This window comes from Triturus cristatus, chromosome 1_1, assembly GCF_964204655.1.
Source record: "Triturus cristatus chromosome 1_1, aTriCri1.1, whole genome shotgun sequence".
NCBI lineage: Eukaryota > Metazoa > Chordata > Amphibia > Caudata > Salamandridae > Triturus > Triturus cristatus.
This window is the reverse complement of record NC_140579.1, coordinates 512,745,416-512,765,741: the sequence shown is the minus strand read 5'-3', so window position 1 is coordinate 512,765,741 and position 20,326 is coordinate 512,745,416. Positions and strand designations below refer to the sequence as shown.

General features: G+C 52.0%; 1 protein-coding gene across 25 annotated transcripts in view; it reads right to left on the bottom strand.

The window, feature by feature from the left end:
- LOC146870509 (leucine-rich repeat-containing protein 37B-like) overlaps positions 1-20,326 on the bottom strand; it is a 1,537,525-nt gene that overhangs the window by 1,209,997 nt on the left and 307,202 nt on the right. For 3 of the 25 annotated variants that reach the window (XM_085642985.1, XM_085642991.1, XM_085642999.1), the window contains one exon: positions 13,183-13,957. The exons of the other annotated variants lie outside the window; for them this stretch is intronic. In XM_085642985.1, the coding sequence (XP_085499111.1) occupies positions 13,195-13,957 (763 nt within the window). In that variant the 3' untranslated portion in view covers positions 13,183-13,194. Of the gene's footprint in view, positions 1-13,182; positions 13,958-20,326 lie in introns of those variants that run through there. 25 annotated transcript variants of the gene reach the window in all.

Below are 20,326 nucleotides of genomic sequence, written 5' to 3'. Positions count from 1 at the left end.
GACTCGTACCCGGTCGAAATACCTTACAAACATGCAAGTACGATTCGTACGCAAACACCATTTGCGTACGAATCGTAAAAAACACCGACCGAACAAAAAATACCGACAATTCCGATCCGGGACACCGCGGACGTGACGTCCGGACGGAGTCGGGCAGCGTATCACGAACCAGCAAGTACAATTCGTACCGACGTCACTCCGCACGGACAATATTTTACGGGAGCCAAAAACTGTCAGGAAATCATGACGACGCGCACAAGGAGCACCTGTACGCGACGGACAGCCATGGACCCAAACCTACGTGTCATCCAGGCCCTCATTGCAGTCCACCTGGTGTACAGGAACCGACGCAGACGCCGCAGAAGGTCTGAACATCACCCAGGGTCAAAGGGGGGGGGGGGGGGGGGGGGCAGGGGCAGGAAACATAACCCCCACCCAAGTCCAAAATCAAACATGCCCTGTACATACCTGACCCCCAGGGCCTGGTCACTTGGGGTGTGGGGGCGTCTCCACCAAGGCCTGCGTCCGCCTCAACGGAAGTCAACATGGACGCGAACCGGCAACACAACAATTGTGGTATGCACCGTACCCACGCCGTAAGAGCGTGGGTACGGGTCGTACCACGCCCACCCCTACGTCACCCCAACAATGGCGGTACGGCCCATACCCACGTCCCAAAGGCATGGGTACGAGCCGTACCGCCATTCTTGGGATGACGTAGGGGTGGGCGTGGTACGACCCGTACCCACGCTCTTAAGGCGTGGGTACGGCCCGTACCACACGTACCCCTACGTCACCGCCACAATGGTGGCACGGCTTGTACCCACGTCCCACAGGCATGGGTACGGCCCGTACCACCATTGCAGTGGTGATGTAGGGGTACGCTTGGTACGAGCCGTACCCACGTCCTAAAGGCATGGGTACGGTGTGCACCCCTACGGCACCCCAACAATGGTGGTACGGCCCGTACCCACACCCCCAGAGCATGGGTACGGCCCGTACCACGCGTACCCCTACGTCACCGCCACAATGGTGGTACGGCCCGTACCCACGTCCCACAGGCATGGGTACGGCCTGTACCACCATTGCAGTGGCGATGTAGGGGTACGCTTGGTACAGGCCGTACCCACGTCCTAAAGGCATGGGTACGGTGCGTACCCCTACGGCACCCCAACAATGGGGGTACGACCCGTACCCATGCCTCAAGGACGTGGGTACGGCTCGTACCAAGCGTTCCCCTACATCACCACTGCAATGGTGGTATGGGCCGTATCCAGGCCGTAGGACGTGGGTACGGGTCGTACTACGCCAGTGGACAGACACATAGGGGTGTGTGGCCATCAGCCCCAGCCCCAGCAGTGCCCAGACATAGGAGGGGTGGGTGCAGAGTCCCCCCAGCAGTGCCCAGACATAGGAGGGGTGGGTGCAGAGTCCCCCCAGCAGTGCCCAGACATAGGAGGGGTGGGTGCCTATCACTCCCAGCAGTGCCCAGACATAGGAGGGGTGGGTGCAGAGTCCTCCCAGCAGTGCCCAGACATAGGAGGGGTGTGTGCCTATCACTCCCAGCAGTGCCCAGACATAGGAGGGGTGGGTGCCTATCACTCCAGGCAGTGCCCAGACATAGGAGGGGTGGGTGCAGAGTCCTCCCAGCAGTGCCCAGACATAGGAGGGGTGGGTGCAGAGTCCTCCCAGCAGTGCCCAGACATAGGAGGGGTGGGTGCAGAGTCCTCCCAGCAGTGCCCAGACATATGAGGTGTGGGTGCAGAGTCCCCCCAGCAGTGCCCAGACATAGGAGGGGTGGGTGCAGAGTCCTCCCAGCAGTGCCCAGACATATGAGGGGTGGGTGCAGAGTCCCCCCAGCAGTGCCCAGACATAGGAGGGGTGGGTGCAGAGTCCCCCCAGCAGTGCCCAGACATAGGAGGGGTGGGTGCCTATCACTCCCAGCAGTGCCCAGACATAGGAGGGGTGGGTGCCTATCACTCCCAGCAGTGCCCAGACATAGGAGGGGTGTGTGCCTATCACTCCCAGCAGTGCCCAGACATAGGAGGGGTGGGTGCAGAGTCCTCCCAGCAGTGCCCAGACATATGAGGGGTGGGTGCAGAGTCCCCCCCAGCAGTGCCCAGACATAGGAGGGGCGGGTGCAGAGTCCTCCCAGTAGTGCCCAGACATAGGAGGGGTGTGTGCCTATCACTCCCAGCAGTGGCCAGACATAGGAGGGGTGGGTGCCTATCACTCCCAGCAGTGCCCAGACATAGGAGGGGTGTGTGCCTATCACTCCCAGCAGTGCCCAGACATATGCCTTTCACTCCCAGCAGTGCCCAGACATAGGAGGGGTGTGTGCCTATCACTTCCAGCAGTGCCCAGACATAGGAGGGGTGTGTGCCTATCACTCCCAGCAGTGCCCAGACATAGGAGGGGTGTGTGCCTATCACTCCCAGCAGTGCCCAGACATAAGAGGGGTGTGTGCCTATCACTCCCAGCAGTGCCCAGACATAGGAGGGGTGGGTGCCTATCACTCCCAGCAGTGCCCAGACATAGGAGGGGTGGGTGCCTATCACTCCCAGCAGTGCCCAGACATAGGAGGGGTGTGTGCCTATCACTCCCAGCAGTGCCCAGACATATGCCTTTCACTCCCAGCAGTGCCCAGACATATGCCTTTCACTCCCAGCAGTGCCCAGACATAGGAGGGGTGTGTGCCTATCACTCCCAGCAGTGCCCAGACAAAGGAGGGGTGTGTGCCTATCACTCCCAGCAGTGCCCAGACATAGGAGGGGTGTGTGCCTATCACTCCCAGCAGTGCCCAGACATAGGAGGGGTGGGTGCAGAGTCCCGCCAGCAGTGCCCAGACATAGGAGGGGTGTGTGCCTATCACTCCCAGCAGTGCCCAGACATAGGAGGGGTGGGTGCAGAGTCCCCCCAGCAGTGCCCAGACATATGACACATGCATACCCACCCCTGGTGCTGGCAGCACAATACACACAATGAGAGCATGCAACAAGACTGTATAATCATGTGCCACCCTACTAAACTAAGAGACCCAAAGGGAACACACACTGTCACGCACATTCCAGGACTGATAGGAATGTACAGGTGCTGGGGCAGCCAACAAGTTGCTGCCTCCCATGGAAGGAAAAGGGTGGAGTACCCGCAGATACATTGCCCACAATTGTCAGTCAGGTGACCAAAGACCCTGCAGAACACGTAACATGTGTGCGAGGCTGGGAGTACACACATGCATAGGGTGTAAAAGGGAACATGTCCACATGAAGTCATGTCAATATACTTCATACACTAGTACAGTGACCACCAAGGATGCCACAAATGATGCAGGTGGAGACATTGCTGAGCAGGCATGGCCAAAGTTGAAGGGATCCGTCACTCATCCAGGATATGTAGACACAGCTCAGCACAACAATTGGGAAACAGCCTGCAGGGAAGATGTCAGGGTCCACAGAGGAAGGAACACACCTTGGGACAATATCACCATACAGTAAGAGCACACGTGATCAAAGATTATTTGCAGAGCCCTTGTGATGGCACACAGATACCAGGGTCCACCCCGTGAGCAGCACACTACAACATTTCCCAGACACCTAACACATTATCACCACCCCAAATCATGGAGCAGCACCATCAACAGCAAGTCCAGGAAAGCATAACTGTGCAGAAAAAAACCAAAATGCTTTATTCAGCATTCAAAATAAATTGTTTTAAATGTCCACTATTTACAAGGCCCATGGGCCTGGCCATCAGGGAAGTCCTGGGGGGGTACACATCGGGACGTGTGTCCCCTAGCTTGCCTGCATAGTTCACATGTCCATTTCATCCACAGAAGGGGGGGGCATCATGTTGGGGGGGGGGGGGGGGGGAGGACCAGGCACCGCAGGGACAGGAGGGGCAAGGGTAGGTGTCGTGGGTGCAGGTACGGACGACTCCACCACAGGGGGTGGGGCAGCGCCAAAGGTGGATTCCAGCACGGCGCTACACACTACTGCCAGGTCGCCCAGCGTCTCCCCTGCACCCGAATGAACCACAGGCCCCAAGGAAGGGGGGGGTCAGAGGGATGGGTTGCAGCGCTACTGGGGGAGGGTGTGGACAGGGGGGGGACTCAACTCCCCTGCCCGGGGACTCTCTCGACCGCTTGCGGGGTGGTGTCACACTGGGGCTGAGGGACAGACTGGCCAGGAAGGACTCCTTGTCCGACTGTTGGGCAGGGGAGCTAAGGGGAGTGGTTTTGGAGGAAGTGGGTCTTGAGGAATGTGGACTCCCACTCTGGCTGCGTGCCTGCCGTTTGCCCGCAGACCCAGTGGGTGTGCCTACTTCCCCATGTGTGTGCATGACTGGAGGAGTGCGCTTTGCCTTCCCTGGTGGTGTGCTGCCTGTGTCTGGTGGGGTGCGTGCATAGGGACGTCTGGGTGTGCGTGGGACAGGCATGGGAGTAGGAAGTGTGGATGGTGCAGGGGTGGGGGGGGACGGAGCGCTGCTGGAGATCTACTGCTGCAGTCAGTGAGGAGTCTATGGACTTCAGCAACATCCGTTGATCAGACATCGCTGCTGACATGCTCTCCATGTACGACATCTGTGTCAGCAGTCTGGTGTGCTCATGGAGGACAGTAAGCATCGATGCCTGACCAACCTGCAACTGCCGCTGAATGTCCACAGACTCGGCATTGACGGCAGCAGGGGAGACAGGGGCAGGGGGTGCGGTGCCTGGCACGAAGGAGACCTGTTGGCGCCTAGCACGGTGGGAAGGGACCCGAGCAGGTGGGAGGCGGGTGATGGGAATGGAGGGGGCGGCCACAGATGGAGTGCTGCTCTCAGCTCTGGGAGCAGCGTCCGCCCTCTCAGGGAGCTCAGCCTCGGACCCGTCAGCGTCATAGTCGGTGGTGGGACTGCACAGGTCCTCCGCCGCACTCCCCTCCGCCTCCGCCTCCGTGCCACTCGCTGAGACAGACACGCCAGCACTGGTGGCACCGCTGCTGGATCCCTCCTCAATTTCCGTGCCAGTGTCTCCCTCGGTTTCCCCCGACGCTGCTGTGGGCAAGGTGAAGAGACAGGAAATAATCAGACACCTGTATACATATGACACATGAGTCAAAACTACATAGGTCACAGTGCATAGCATGAAAGGCAACATGAGTAACATCTACAATACTACGCACATATGTAGGCCCTGCACCACACAGTTGGTTGACCCACCATGCCACTGAGAAACAATGGAGAGCATGACACAACAGCAAAGAACTGGATATCAAATTAGACAGAGGATCAAGTCTCTGGGGACAGTCGAGTACAGCATCTGGACCACACACCGTAGCCAAAAAAGGGATGAGCAGGAACCATGTCTTGTAACTTTTGACACATGCTGCTTAGCAAATACATTAAACCCTGCCCAACATGACTGTCTGGACATATACTCAACATACAGTGACCCAATCATCACACACAGGCCAGACCTGGCAAGGACACATACGGTTTGGACATGTAGGCCTATCCCGCACAAACCCCCCCTACCTGAGACAATGTGAGTGACACAGAGGAAGTACTTACACCTCTTACTCCGGGATTACTAAAATGCCCTTCAATAAATCTTGAATGTACACGAACTAACCCTTGTGCGCCTGTCCACACATAAAATTGACAAACAACCATTATCAGATAGTTGTACCAAAACACACTGGCACCGGCCACCGAGTATGCACAAGCCAAATTGGGTCACCCTGTACAGTGGACACATGTAGCACACTTTACGTATATACACATTAGGCCAGGGTACAATGCCACAGAGCTCAACCTATGCTGAAGACACAGTGAATGTCCACATTGTTGGATGACACACATGATACCTAGGAAAAGGTGCCCCAGGGGACTGTAGTGGCCACACTCCTCCATGGTCCGGGATGGATATGACTGCAACAGAAGCAAACGTCCCTGCACTATGCACATCTCCCACTCATGCACATCATGTCTGAGGCCACAACATTGGTCATGCATGCTGTAAGGCAGTACACTTTTCAGACACACTCGTATGTCGGGACTCAGCATCAGTGCCAACTAACATGGACCCCACATTGACTGAACTGGCCAGGACACAGGCAAGGTCCTAACACATGTTACACACCACCCCCACACATGATGCTGCAAGCATTGGGCACTTGGATTAACTGGCAGCCTAGATGACCTTGTGCAAGAGTGACTACGCACAGACCAGGGAACACATGTCAAGGAGGGGAAGGGAGGAAGAACAGCACCGGTTTACTTTGGGGAACAGGATATGTACTGCACATATGAACCCTGGCAGTGTATCCATGCAACTGCTCACTTCCAAAAGCTGGTGACACACAACAAACACACATGTACCTACCCCCTTCCTGCTGCTGCTTCTCCGCTAGGCGCCTATCCAAGTCAGGGAAGACCACCGCCAGCACACGCTTCATCTGGTGGGTCAGGCACCGGCGCCCACGGTTCTTGTGGCTCTCAGGTGAGTCCCCCAGCAGGACCTGGGCGATCCTCCTGGTCCAGCACCGGATATCCTGCCAGCGTTTCCTCACCTGGGGCAGGTGCCGCCTCCGAACCTCCACCGACCTCACGGCACTGACGGCTTCCCTCCAGATCCCCGCCTTGGCATGGACGCCTACCTGTGAGGATGACAAAGTGAGACAACATCAATACACCTGCTACATGTCACAGACACACATTTGAACAATTTGGCTGGTTTGAACAGGGCATAGTATGCAGCAAAATCATTGCACCTTCATCATAGGGACATTATCCTCTGGGGAAGGCCAAATGCACGACGAGGCATTGAAAGTACACAGGTGGAATGAGGGGTGCAACACAATCACTGATCCCGGCTCACACTGTACATCACAAGCTACACCACGATTATGTACAGCACCTCAAAGCAGTCACATGCCCCAGGCCACTGGCGCAACCTCAGCAGGGTACACAGACACACACAGGCACAGGACAATCACCTGCCATTGGCAACTGCATGTACAAACATCACTCTGCACATGTGCCACTTGACGGGGGGGGTCACAGGTGTGGGCCTAGCTCAGCACGTCAGACACACAGCACTGCTCCCTGCTCACATCAGATGGGTAGGGTATATGCATCCCTCATGCATCTGGGGTGCAACACTCCACATAGACACTCACCCACATGACAAGGGACTTACACACACACCAATGTCCAGGGGACGAACACATCATTTGGACACTCTCACCACAGGTACACTCAACTCACACACATCTGTGGGTACAGTCACCTGTCACACTGGGGGGACCACAGAATCACACCAGGACTGTAGAAACAACATTCCCAAGAGGATTAGCCAGGCTGAATGTGGCATGCACCATGCAGGGATTGTCACAGTAAGCACCATGCAAGTGAGGAGTGCAGACATGCACTACAGCATGCTCTGCATGGGAGACATGAGGCAATCCCCCCCCTGGGACCCACTCTGAAGAACATTGCAGGTCTGTCACACCTGGACACAATGCCAGAAGTGACAGTCACAAAACAGGGGCACAGTCTGAGCTAATGGAGTCAGCACTCACCTGCTCCCCTGGTCTCCCATACAGGCAAGGGTACTGTGGGAGGATCACGTCCAGCAGGGCCTGGTTCTCCTCCTGGGTGAATGGCTGGGCCCTCTCCACAGACCTGGACATGGTGCCAGAGGAATCACGAGCAGCAGCAGTGGTGTGGAATGAAAGGTTGTGCAGGCAAGTGCTCTCTAATGGGGCCTGGCTGCCTTATATTTGCCTTGCTGGCCCGTTTCATTTACAGAAGTACAGAGTGAATGGTCAATCTCATTTGCATCCTACGTTTCCTCCAATCCCTTTAAACCTACCCCAGTGGGTGCCTTTGCATGTTATAAAAAATGAGCATGATGTCAAGTCAACAACCACTTTGCAACTTTGTATATTGTCTCCAACCAATTTCTGCTGGCCACCTGATGAAAAAATTTGAACTTGAAACTGGGTCTCCATGACAACCAGCATGCATTTAGGCCCTTATAATTGTCCCTCATGTGTCCCCTATGTAATTTCACTATACACACACAGGTACGGAGCGTTCCACGCCCCTAGGGCACCACTACTCCAGTGATACGGTCCGTACACGCGTGTGTAGGGTCCGTACCACTATGGTCGTGCAGCCGTAGGCGTACGCCATAGGGATACGGTCCATACACGCGTGTGTAGGGTCCGTACCACTATTGTTGTGTCGCCGTAGGCGTACGCCATAGGGATATGGTCCGTACACGCGTGTGTACACGACAGGTACACGGATAATGACACCTGACATGTGACTACCGTCTTTGCACGATGTGAGTATGTCATGTGTGTGTCATGTGTTCCCGTAAGCTTGCTGTTGGTGTACCGTCCAATGCATCTGCAGTTGCTGCATCCAACATGTGCATGTGTGTGGATGGGCATGGCACACTATAATGCACACCAGGACACATGTGGAATCGGACATAACGTGTGTATGTATGCATCGAAAATGGACTTGCGAGACAAGGACATATCTGCGTAGTATCAATGTATGTGTGATCAGTTTTGACATGTACCCCTTCATGGCAAGGTGTGTGGTCTGTCCTTTTTTCAGGGACATGTGACCTGTGCCTCTAGTGTTCCGCAACCTGTCTGTATGATAAACATCCTTCTCCTGCACACATGTGGATGTCTGTCACTCCTGTAATGCGTCTGCCTGTTCACTTACACTGGCCCACAGCTAGTCTCATGCCATGTCATGTTGAGCTTGTGAATCCAAGTTTGTAGATGGCTCTTGGTAGGAGTGTCACCTGCCTGGAACACGTGTCCAGGATATATTGCACAGACCTGACTCTGCATGTAGCATATGTGTATTGGCTGTTCAACATGTGCTCAGTACATTGACAGTGTTGTTGTACTGTACTCACTCTTCGTTGTCCCTTCCAAATTACTGCAGGGCTCCGCCTCTCCCCCAATCCCAGACTTGGCTGCCCTGAGGGAACGTGACTGTATACGCCGCTACCGCTTCACCCAACGGTTGATTCTGAACTTGACAGCAAGGCTGGCACCACACCTCCAACCGCTACACAGGTTTCCTACTGCACTGACACCCAAGATGAAGGTGATGGCAGCCCTACATTTCTTTGCCACAGGTACGTTCCAACATCCCATTGCTCATGTTGGTGGCATGTCCCAGACCATGTTCAGCCGTATCCTGCATGATTTTTTAGAGGCCATGTTGGTTCACCTGGATGAGTTTATACATTTCCCAACTCCTGAGCAGTTGACAGGTGTCAAGGGTGACTTCTATGCCCTGGGAGGGATGCCCCATGTCATTGGGTCTATTGATGGGACACATGTGGCTTTGATACAACCACAGGCACAGGAGGTAGCCTATAGGAACAGGAAACATTACCACTCCATTAATGCCCTTGTGGTGTGTCTTGCTAACATGGTGATTTCCCATGTCTGTGCTCGTTTTCCAGGATCAGCACACGATGCCTACATCATGAGGCGTAGCAGGGTGCCTGAAATGATGCTGCAGCTGCGCAACGAACGAGCATGTCTTGTTGGTGGGTATACTCTGTTACTCCTGTATTTAGCGTCATCTTTCTGTCTTACTGCTTCTCCTGACTCACTTCTGTCCATGATGTTTCCATGTAGGGGACTCTGGCTATCCCAACATGCCATGGCTGATCACACCTCTCCGCAACCCCAGAACGGCTGCCGATCACCGGTACAACAACGCCCATGGGCAGACCAGGCGAGTGATAGAGAGGAACTTTGGCCTCCTGAAGAACCTCTTCCGGTGCCTCGACAAGACCGGCGGCGCACTCCCATATGCACCGGTGAAGGTCTGCAAAATCTTCCTTGTGTGCTGCATGCTGCACAACATGGCAGTGAAGAAAGCGGTGCCACTCATCCTGGATCCGGATGAGCAGGAACATCCACCCATGGAGGACGAGGGGCTTGGTGACGAGGCAAGTCATGTAGAGGAGGAGGAGGAAGAGGACATCCGGAGTCGGCTCATATGCAACTTCTTTGCTTAGTGGTGAGTTGCATTGTCTGAGTGTGCACGCATTGAGCCTTGTGTGGCATGTGTTGCAATGTGTGGGTCCATCTGCATGTCTGGCAAGTGAGTCAGAGGTGTGTTTGGATGTGTCACTCGAGTGATGGTGTAATAACAGTATGTCTTACCTGAGACACTATTTTCACCTAGCATGTTGACAACCTTATACGTGTTGAGTACATGCCCATGCATGCAGATGTGCTTCTTTTGGCTCACTTCTTATGTGTCTCTCATCCCCAGGTATTTGCGCATGCTGTCTGCTGGTGGCATTGTTGTGCTCCTGCTATTCCTCATGAATACAGCAACGTGTGCTGAATCAGCGTAACATGCACGGACATGTCGAAAAATCACCTTAGGGTAAGGGATGCACCACGGCTTTTTGGGTGTGCTATGTGTTTGAAATGTGTGTGCACTGCTCCTGTTCATGTTTGGTTACTTAGCATACATGTAGAATCACCATGGGTCACATGACATGGAGCTGGATTCACCTGAATTGGTAGTCACACTTGGTGACAGTCATCTGTAATGTGATTGTGGATTGTGATGAAGGCATCAATGTGTGTAACACTGCCCTCGGAAACATACGGGATGCACCGGGTTGACATAGTGTGGGACATCCCCATTAGTGGTTCAATGGTGAATTGCAGCCTCTCCGTGAGCAGCACGGGGTGTTTGCCTCAAACCTGTCACTTGTGTGCCAGTTCTATGGGTTTCCTGCATCTGTGGTGCAAAGGGGGGTGCCAGTGTAGGTTCCACATGTTCATCCACATGACCTGTGCATCTGTTAATATAGATGCATTTGCCTTCCGGCAAACATGACTAATAAAGGTGTCCCTCAGCCTCCAAGGTGCCTCATCTCTGTCAATGCAGGTCTCTTGCCACTGTGCATGCGGCATGTCTGGCATAGATGTCACAGATTGTGCATATGAGTCTATGAGTAGAGTAGCAAGATGCAAGCTGTGTCAGGGATTATGATATGTATTGTGCACGATGTACATGGCTGTGTAGGTATTTTGCCATCTCACTCCCCACAACGGCCACTATGCTGCATGTGCATCCATTGTGTGTGTGCCATGTTGAACCAGACACTCCTCCCTTCTCATACACCTTTTGCAGTAGTCCTTTCTGACATGCTTGTGTTAGTGTGCAACTTGTGGCATGGTTTCCAGGACATGGTGCCTGCTGCTGCAGGCCCTGCAGCAAGGGCACACAGAGTTTCTAGATTTGCCCTCACACACACGCCTCTAAGACACACCCCCCTTCCTCCCTCCACCCATTCATTTTGGTGTAATCTGCTTGTGTGTGACACAGATGCGGTGGCAAAGGCTGGACCGTCTGCACATGCTATGTGCACATTGCACGTGCCTCATGTCCTTGCATGTGCCACATCACGCTACACCATGATGTTGAGGCCACCCACCAAGCAATGTCCAGCCAATACATCTGTTGCATGCACTCAGGTATGCACTCATCGCCCACACAACACCTTTGCATAATGAGTGTGCAACTCCAACTGCCTACACAGCGTTGGCACGCCTTCCAGGCCCTGTCACACCAACCAGGTCATGTCCCTCCTACTCCTCACCGGCTCTGTAACCCAACATGGCCATGTGAGTGGTACTCCAGGCCTCTGCATGTAGTATGGCGTCGTTGTGGGACACATGGCACAGGTATCATGTCTCAGCGTGTCAGTATACAATGTGTCCAGGATACCCCATGACATGCGCACTGCATCTCATCATCATCTGGTGTCCCATTGACAGGTAGGTGCTCCTCACCCTCCCCATAGACGCAGTCCTTGCCAGTTCCCATATTGAATAATGCATGGTATCCATTGGCAGATGGCTGCACGTTGGCCACCTGATGCTGGACTTGTACACGACTGAGGTGTTCATCTGCGGATTGTCCCCTTACAGCTGGGTCAACTGCTTGTGTCCCACCCGCAAGGGCCCTGCACAGGCACACAGTGTCCACGCACACGAGCTGGTGTGCATCATGGAATGCTTGCTCACATGTGCTATGCTGATCACCAGCATCTGTACCTCAGGCCTCAGAAGACTCTGCATTATGCACACGGTCCACTGTTCGATCCACCTCAAGGCAAGACAGACCATCTCCCAGGTGAACTTCGACATCCATGTCCAATCCTACCCTGCACTCTTGGGAGAAGCACCTTACAACTCCCATGACACTTGTCCACATCCAGGGTGCATCTGCACAGCTCTGCTTCAACATCCGGCAACCCAGCCACATCACCGTCAAACAGGGATAGCGGCAATGGATCACTGTCATCTGCAGGATGACCTTCACAATCCACGGTCACACTCAGGATGCAGCCCACGACCACGCCCCCAACACAACCATGTGGCACTGTCATCCAAGACCCCATTGTGCCATCTCCATGCATCCAACCTTGGCCTGGCCACCATTCTCCACCACATCCACCTGACTCCTGCTTGCAGGACATAGTTCTCCCACCTGGCTACACATACCTGGGACTCCCACCCCAGGACACTCCACATGATCCCTGACCTCTGCGCATGACTGTTGCTCTTTGAAATAGGTCTGTCCGCACAGTTGTGCAGGCAACCCCTCAGCTGGTTGGGCCCATCACGGGTGAGTATGGTGCTCCTTGTGTGTATTAGATGATACATTGTGACCCATGTGTGTCCTGTGCCAGACTCAGACCCCAGGGTATGCATGGTTGGAGTTACTTCAAAACTCAGGCATGGTTTGACTCGCCAACACACACATGTAATGGAATAATGCTAAATGACGGCATCATCTCGTGATTTCTAATATTTTTATTGGTGGTGGGGTACGTGTTTGGGGGGGATGCAATTAGGTGCTGTACCGGGGGTATAGAATCCAAAGTTCACAGGGGGAGACGGTATCCTTGCCATTGGAAGTCATCAGAGTCCATGCCACAGTCTTTGTCAACATTGGTCAGACAGTGACCAGCAAGTCCATGTGGCAGAGAATGTCATTTGATGAGGTGCTGCTGTTGCGCCAGAGGGCCAGGTGCCAGGCCAGGTGACCTGGGAGATGGTGATGGTCCGCTGACTCTCACGGTCTTTTGCGTGGACGACACACCTTCCTCCGGGGACCCTCAGATGCAGGCCGTGACTATGCTGGGGACGCTCCGTCAGATGAATCCTCCTCCTCCTCCTCCTCCCTCCCTGTGTCTGGTGCTGGTCTACGCCTGGTGGCACAGGGAGGGTTTGCCAGGCTTTGGGCGATCTGACGGAGTGATTGGCTCACGTCCCTGTGCACCGCCAGGAGCTCTGCCAGTCTTGCCGCCATCCGTCCTTGGTGTTGTTGATGACTGGCATGATGCTCGACCTGCAGGTTCTTAATCTCATCGAGGGTCCCCTGCATCTCGGAGAGTCTTGACACAACCTGGTCGATGCCTCTGGTGTCACGCCGGTATTTGTCCAGGATGTTGCGGACGTGTGACATAACCGGTTCCTCAGCTGGCTGGTCAGGCTCACGCCTCTGCCGTCCTCCACTCCCACCACCCCTGCCCACTTGAGCCTGGCCTGCCCTTGTGGGCACGTCGGGTCTCCGGGACCCCTGAGGGATGGCATTTGCGGGGTCGCCTGCCTCCTCCTGGGTGCCCAGGGTCCCTCGTCCCTCCTGGTCAGACTGACTGCATTGTGTGCGAGCAGGGCTCCCGTGTGTATCCTGGGATGTGGCAGGAATGGGGGTGGTGGTTGGCACAGTTGTACCTGACGCAGGTGCTGCAGGTGCTTGGGCACCAGAGGGGCCAGGTTGGTCGGGGTCATCCACGGTGTGGTGAGAGTCGTCGCTGCCGGTGGGATCATCGTGACGCCGAGCCTGGTCCTGTGTGTCTTCCCCCCAGTGTTGGGGGGAGATCGACGACGTTGCCCTGTGTGAGAGAGAGAGACAGTGTTAATGGTATTACATGCATCATCCATGTTTCATACATATTCAAGTTGGCACAGTTGCTCTGGGTAGTTGGATATGTCTAGCATTCCTCTCACAGTGCACTTGTGGATGGGTATGTTGCGGGGGTCAGATTGATATGTACTCCTGGTTATTTGGCCTGTCTAATGAGTGTTAGGATGCTTATTTGGCTATGGATTGGTCTTGTTGTGTCACATATCCATTGTGGGAGTGGCAATTTGCGTTGGCTGCCCCGGGGGTGTGTGCTTGTGTAAGGGGGGGGGAGGTGTGAGCGGGCATGCTGTTGGGTGTGGTGTGATTTGTCATTGGGTCTACCAGGTGATGTGTCTATCCCCTCATGGTGCCTGCTGGCATGACAGTGAATGTGAGTTCCTGTGGTAGGTAGGTGGCATGTGGAGTTGGTGTTTGAGTGTACAGTGGTCACAGGTTTGCCTTGTGCTGTCTACAGCAGGGCCAAGTGTCATCTACCTTGCCTGTACTTGGCAAGTCTCTGTGCATTGTGCATGGTGCATGGGTATGTCCCTTGGCCACGGCTGTCAACACTTTTCCTATGTGTGACACACTCTTTGTTGTTTCATCAGTTTTGAACGCAGGGAGCAGTGTAGCAAGCGTGCGTAGCGAGCGCTGCAAAACCGACTTACGTGTTGCACTGTACGCGGCCAAATGTTGCTTTGTCATGTCTATTGGAGAATGCAGGTAGGAAACTTATGCATTTGTGACTGGGTTCTAACAAACACAGTGAGTGGGTATACTGGGTGTGAGGTTAGGTTTGTGCCTGCAGCGAGGATTGACTTGTGCACAGTTTGACACATGGGCCCGTACTTTCCAAACGGATGAGGGGTGTTTCACGCACTGCCAGACCTTGTCAACATGCACACAGTCCACCTGCTGATGAGCGGACATGCCCACACCACCCAAGGGTGATTTTGTCTCCCTCTGTCTCTCTCTCTCCCTCCCTCTGTCACCCTCCTCCCTGCCTCTGTCTGTCTCCCTCTGTCGCCCTCTGTCTCCCTCCCTCCCTCTCCCTCAGTCTGTCTGTCTCCCTCTGTCTCCCTCCCTCCGTCTGTCTGTCACCCTATGTCGCCCTATGTCGCCCTCTGTCTCCCTCCCTCTCCCTCGCCCTCCGTCGCCCTCCCTCCCTCTCCCTCCGTCTGTCTGTCACCCTCTGTCACCTCAGCCCAGCTTCCTGGGCACACACACTTTGCAGGTTTTTCAAAGGCCATTGGCTTGTTCATGTGGCTTTGTATAGAATCTCCCGGACCCCATTGGGCAGTGTCTCCGAGTCTGCGCTGCAGCGGCGGTGTGTGCTGACACTCTTTCACAATGTTGCCTCTTCATTAGCTGCTGTTATGTGCGAATTGGGCCTTCATACCCATGTCATCCTGCGACGCGGCGGCCATTTGCAGGCGACACAGTACAGTGTCGGGACACACTGTTTGTATAGCTCTGCCCTAGGCCATATGGGCTGAGGGCATTGGTGTCTGCTTATGAGTTGCACAATGTGATTTTGGAGGCCCCCCCTCCCGGCATCACGGACATCCTGTCTTGTGTTGGTGTTTTGTGTGGCCTGTGACTTGGCATGGCCTTGCTTGGTGCATGGGGCATGGAGCCGATAGTGGCATGTGCGTGTTGTTGGAATGTGGTTGCGTCCGGTGATGGCTTTGGGGTAGTTGCGTGCATTATCGGGAGTTGGGTTGTGGATGCGGTTCCCCCCATGTGGGGTGATTTGTTTGTGTACTCACCAGGCTCGGCGAGTCCTTCTAGTCCGTGTACTCCCACCGGCGGCAGCGTGCGCATCACGTTCTCCTCCCAGGGATGGTAGTGTCTGGTAGTGCGGGGCGGCCCACCTCCAGTGATGTTCCCCTGGTTGTGTTCGGTCATTTTGCGGCGGACCGTCCTCCACAGATCGTACCACCTGGCTTGGCATTCATGCCTGGTCCTTCGGATGGGCGCAACAGCATTCACCCTCTCGATGATTCTCTGCCACATGGCTGATTTTTCTGATACGCTGGTCTGTCTGACCAATGTTCCAAAGAGCTGTGGCTCGACTGATGATTTCGTTGACAAGGATCTCCAGCTCCGCTGTTGTGAACTTTGGATTCCTGTCTGTGGGCATGGTGTGGGGTGTGGGTGTGGATGGTTGTGGGTGTGTGTGTGTGTGGTTGTGAAGGTGTGTGTGTGAATGTGATGAGGGGGTGTTTGTGAAGGTCGTTCGGTGACGGTGTGCAAGTGTAAGGGGTAGTAAAGGTTCAAGTCTGGTGCTGTGGGTTGTCTGTGGGGTCTGGCAGCAGTGAGTCTGTTGCAAAGGCTCATGGTTTGTGTGTGTGGGCCCTTTTTATTGGTCCATTGTGGGTGTGGCTGTGTTTGAACTTTGGGTGGGTGTGTTATAAGGGGTGGTTGTGTTTTGGGCCTCTGTTTACCTGTTTGGCTGTTGCAGGTCAGTGTATTGGGTGTATTTGGGCTTGTTGGACATGTTTTGTGGTGTTGTGCAATTCGAATTGACTCTCCTTGTGGTGTTTTGCAGTGTCCTGGTTCAGTACATGTGTTTTTCGCGTCTGTGCGGTGTGTACATCGGCCATGCTGTTGTACAGTGCTCACATTTGCTATGGCTTGGTACGACTCGTACATGCGCACGGCTGGGTGAGATTGCTGGTGTAGGGGCCTCGGGTAGGGTGCGTACAGGCACGGGCAGTGTGTGGGGGCCTGGGGGTACAGGCCGTACATACGTGAACCCAGGGTACGACGCGTACATGGGGGGGGCTGGGGTACGGCGCGTACATACGGGGTGCTGGGGGTACGGTGTGTGCCCCCACCCCCGTATGGACGGTGCATACCCCCAGCCTTCTTATGTAAGCACTGTCCCCCAGCACATACCCCCACCCCCGCATATACGCGCAGTACCCCAGCCCCGTATGTACGCGCCGTACACCCGCCCCCCCGTATGTACGCGCCATACCCCCAGCCCCCCCTATGGAAGGAGCGTACCCCCACCTCCCCCCCTAGGTACGGAGCGTACCACCATCCCCGTAGGTACGCTGTGGACCCCCCAGCGCGTGACGCACCGTACATAGGGTGGGTGGGGGTACGCCTCGTACCTACGGGGTGGGGGTACGCTCCGTACCTACGGGGTGGTGGTACGCTCCGTACCTACGGGGGTGGTGGTACGCTCCGTACCTACGGGGTGGGGTGGGGGTACGGCGCGGACATGGGGGGTGCTGGGGTACGGCGCGTACGTGGGGGGGGGTGTGCTGGGGGGGGGGGTGTTCGGCGCGTCTCCATAGTTGCTATGGGCGCTCGCACCGTACCGTGTTTTTTTACATTCGGTTGTGCATTTGAACGGACGGGACGGATCGTACTTGCGCGCTCGGACTTCAGTTTCCCGATTCGTAGGTAAAACTGTCCGGGGACATGTCGGACACTTTTTCCGACCCGAGGACGTGTCGGGGTATTTTCCCCAATGCGATTCGTATGGATTTTTTCAAATACGAATCGTACTTGCCAGTTTGTACGGGACTTGTACGATTCGTACGGTAAAAAAAACGGATACTATTCGTACGGGGGAAATTTAACGGATCGGATTTGGCCCCTAAGTAGGGTCATAGCTAAAACTGTTCTGCTGGCCCCAGAATTCCTAGTAAATTTTGTCTTAGCAAGCAGCGGACCGAAAAAAACAGGTTGGGGGGGCGTACAGGGGCCCGTGTGGCATCCTCTTCGCGGCCACCTCACGCTGAAACTGGCGTTTGGCAATTGGCGGTCAAGTGTGAAGCCCGGACTGGATTCACTCCTCTATCAACCCATTCTTGTGTGGGGAGAAGGGTACGCTGGTAAACTCCTTTTATATAGCTCTTTGCTGGAATTAGCAGCATTATTAATCCTCTCTGTTAAATAGGACTTTTTGGCCTGTTTAATATTATTGAAATAGGTACGATGGATTTCTTTATATTTTTTTCGATCTATAGTAGTTTTGGTTTTCCTCCAGTGACGTTCAGCAGTTCTACTGGACAATTTCTCGGTTTTTAATGCTAATGTAAACCATGGAGATGCTTTACTTTTAGTCTTGACATGGGTGCTACTGTGTTCAAGGCAAAAGTTATAGCCTCTTCAAAAATAATACAAAAAATATTAAATAGCACAGACAATAAAACTACTACTCCAGCTCCAAAAAAAAAACAACAGAAAGGAAAATGTTGGATAGCGTAGGGGGAAAAATTACTATTCCAACTCCAGAGAGTGCAACAGTAGAGAAAGTGTTGAATAGCGTAGGGGTAAAAATCACTATTCCCACTCCAGACAGTGCAACAATAGGGAAAGTGTTGGATAGCGTAGGGGTAAAAATTACTATTCCAACTCCACAGAGTGCAACAGTAGGGAAAGTGTTGGATAGCGTAAGGGTCAAAATTACTATTCCAACTCCAGAGAGTGCAACAGTACAGAAAGTGCTGGATAGCGTAGGGATAAAAATTACTATTCCAACTCCAGAGAGTGCAACAGTAGGGAAAGTGTTGGATAGCGTAGAAGTTAAAAATAACATACTTACAAATCAAATAATTATTTAAAATAATTAGTGATTTAATTATTAAATAACTCAAAATTAATTACAAATACCAATAAATTATTACAAACATAACTACCAATTAATAATTAATAAATTAATAATAAATAGCAATAAAAAATAATTAATAAATATTAATTACCAAATAATAAATATTAAACAAAAAAATATTTTTCATAACCAAAACATATGAATTAAAAAGCAATTACCAATTAAAAAATATTGAACAATTAACAAAAATTATACCACAAAATAATAAAACATTAATTACCAATTAATAATTATTCATATATTAATTAAAAATATCAATACATAATATTTAATCATTTAATTCACAATTAATAATTGTTCAACAACAAATTATTTTTCATAACCAAAATTTTATAATTTAAAATATTTACCAATTAATAATTAATGTCCAATAATTATCAACACCCAACAACAAATTTAATAATTACTTAATAAGATTTCAATTACTTCCAAGACTATTCCCCTATAAACGCACAACACACTCCAATAATAAAATACACAACATAATTATCGATTAATAAAAACTAATTAACAATTAATAAAAATCAATTACCAATTAATACTTCATTAACAATATAATCAATACCAATACATGAAAATAAATTATTACTTAATTACAATTAAATTACTTCCCACCCTATTCCCCTATAAACCCACAACCCGCTACAGAACTTAAACGCAAAAATTAATTAAAATTAATTTATAATTCCTAAAAATGTATAATTATTTTCATATAATTAAATTACTTCCCACCCTATTCCCCTATAAACCCACAGCCCGCTACAGTACTAAAACACAAAATTGACTTAAAAAAACATTATTAACATATACAAATTGTATACATATATTTTAAAACCAGTAAAACACTTAACAAAAAACATAACACATGCATATTAAATCCATAATAAAATACATAATAATATAAATATTGATATTAGTAACATCAATAGATTTGATATCGATATTACTAACTTCGATATTACTAACATCGATATAAAAATACTTACCTTCGGGTCGATATTCTGTCTATAGATATTATTGACATAGATATTCTGTCCCTTCGATATTTAGAACTCGATATTAGTGTAGGTTGAAATTTTATTTTCGATATTTTGACTGCTTACCCATTTTTACATACGGTATGGGGTTTGCTCTGCCTTCGACTGGTTCTGCCACTGTGTGCTGTCCTACTTGGGTGGGGTTTTGAACTGGACAATCCTGATGGACCCGAAGCTCATTCTGCTTCACATCACGGACACGTTGGGAGGTAATAGATAACAGCTGTCTCGCTCTAAGACTGTGAGGCTGGTATCTATAACAAAGTCATTGGATGATGTATGGTTTTTTGGGAAGGACATGATCAGGCAGTTACACTAACTCCTTTCAATCCTCTTTTAGGGCACTTAATACTGGTGTTCCCAAAGGCACCTCCATTAGCCCCATCCCCCGGCCTTGCCGGCATCGAAAATTGGCCTGGATTATTGTATGGGTTTGAAGGGGGTGTTGTATAGGGCTACGGGCTCTCCACAGAAACATCTAATGATTTGGCATGTATGGGCGGATTATAGGAATATCGTTTTGAAACCTGTCCGTTCTGTACAACACTGGTAAATGATGAAATTCGTATGTTTGAGAGAAGATGAGGTTGGAAGAGAAGGAACAGATGATTTGGTTACAGGACTCGCCATGCATCCTATTGCTAGTAAGTGTGTGGAGTGAATTCTGCAGCCAATTTCTTTTGTTTATGCA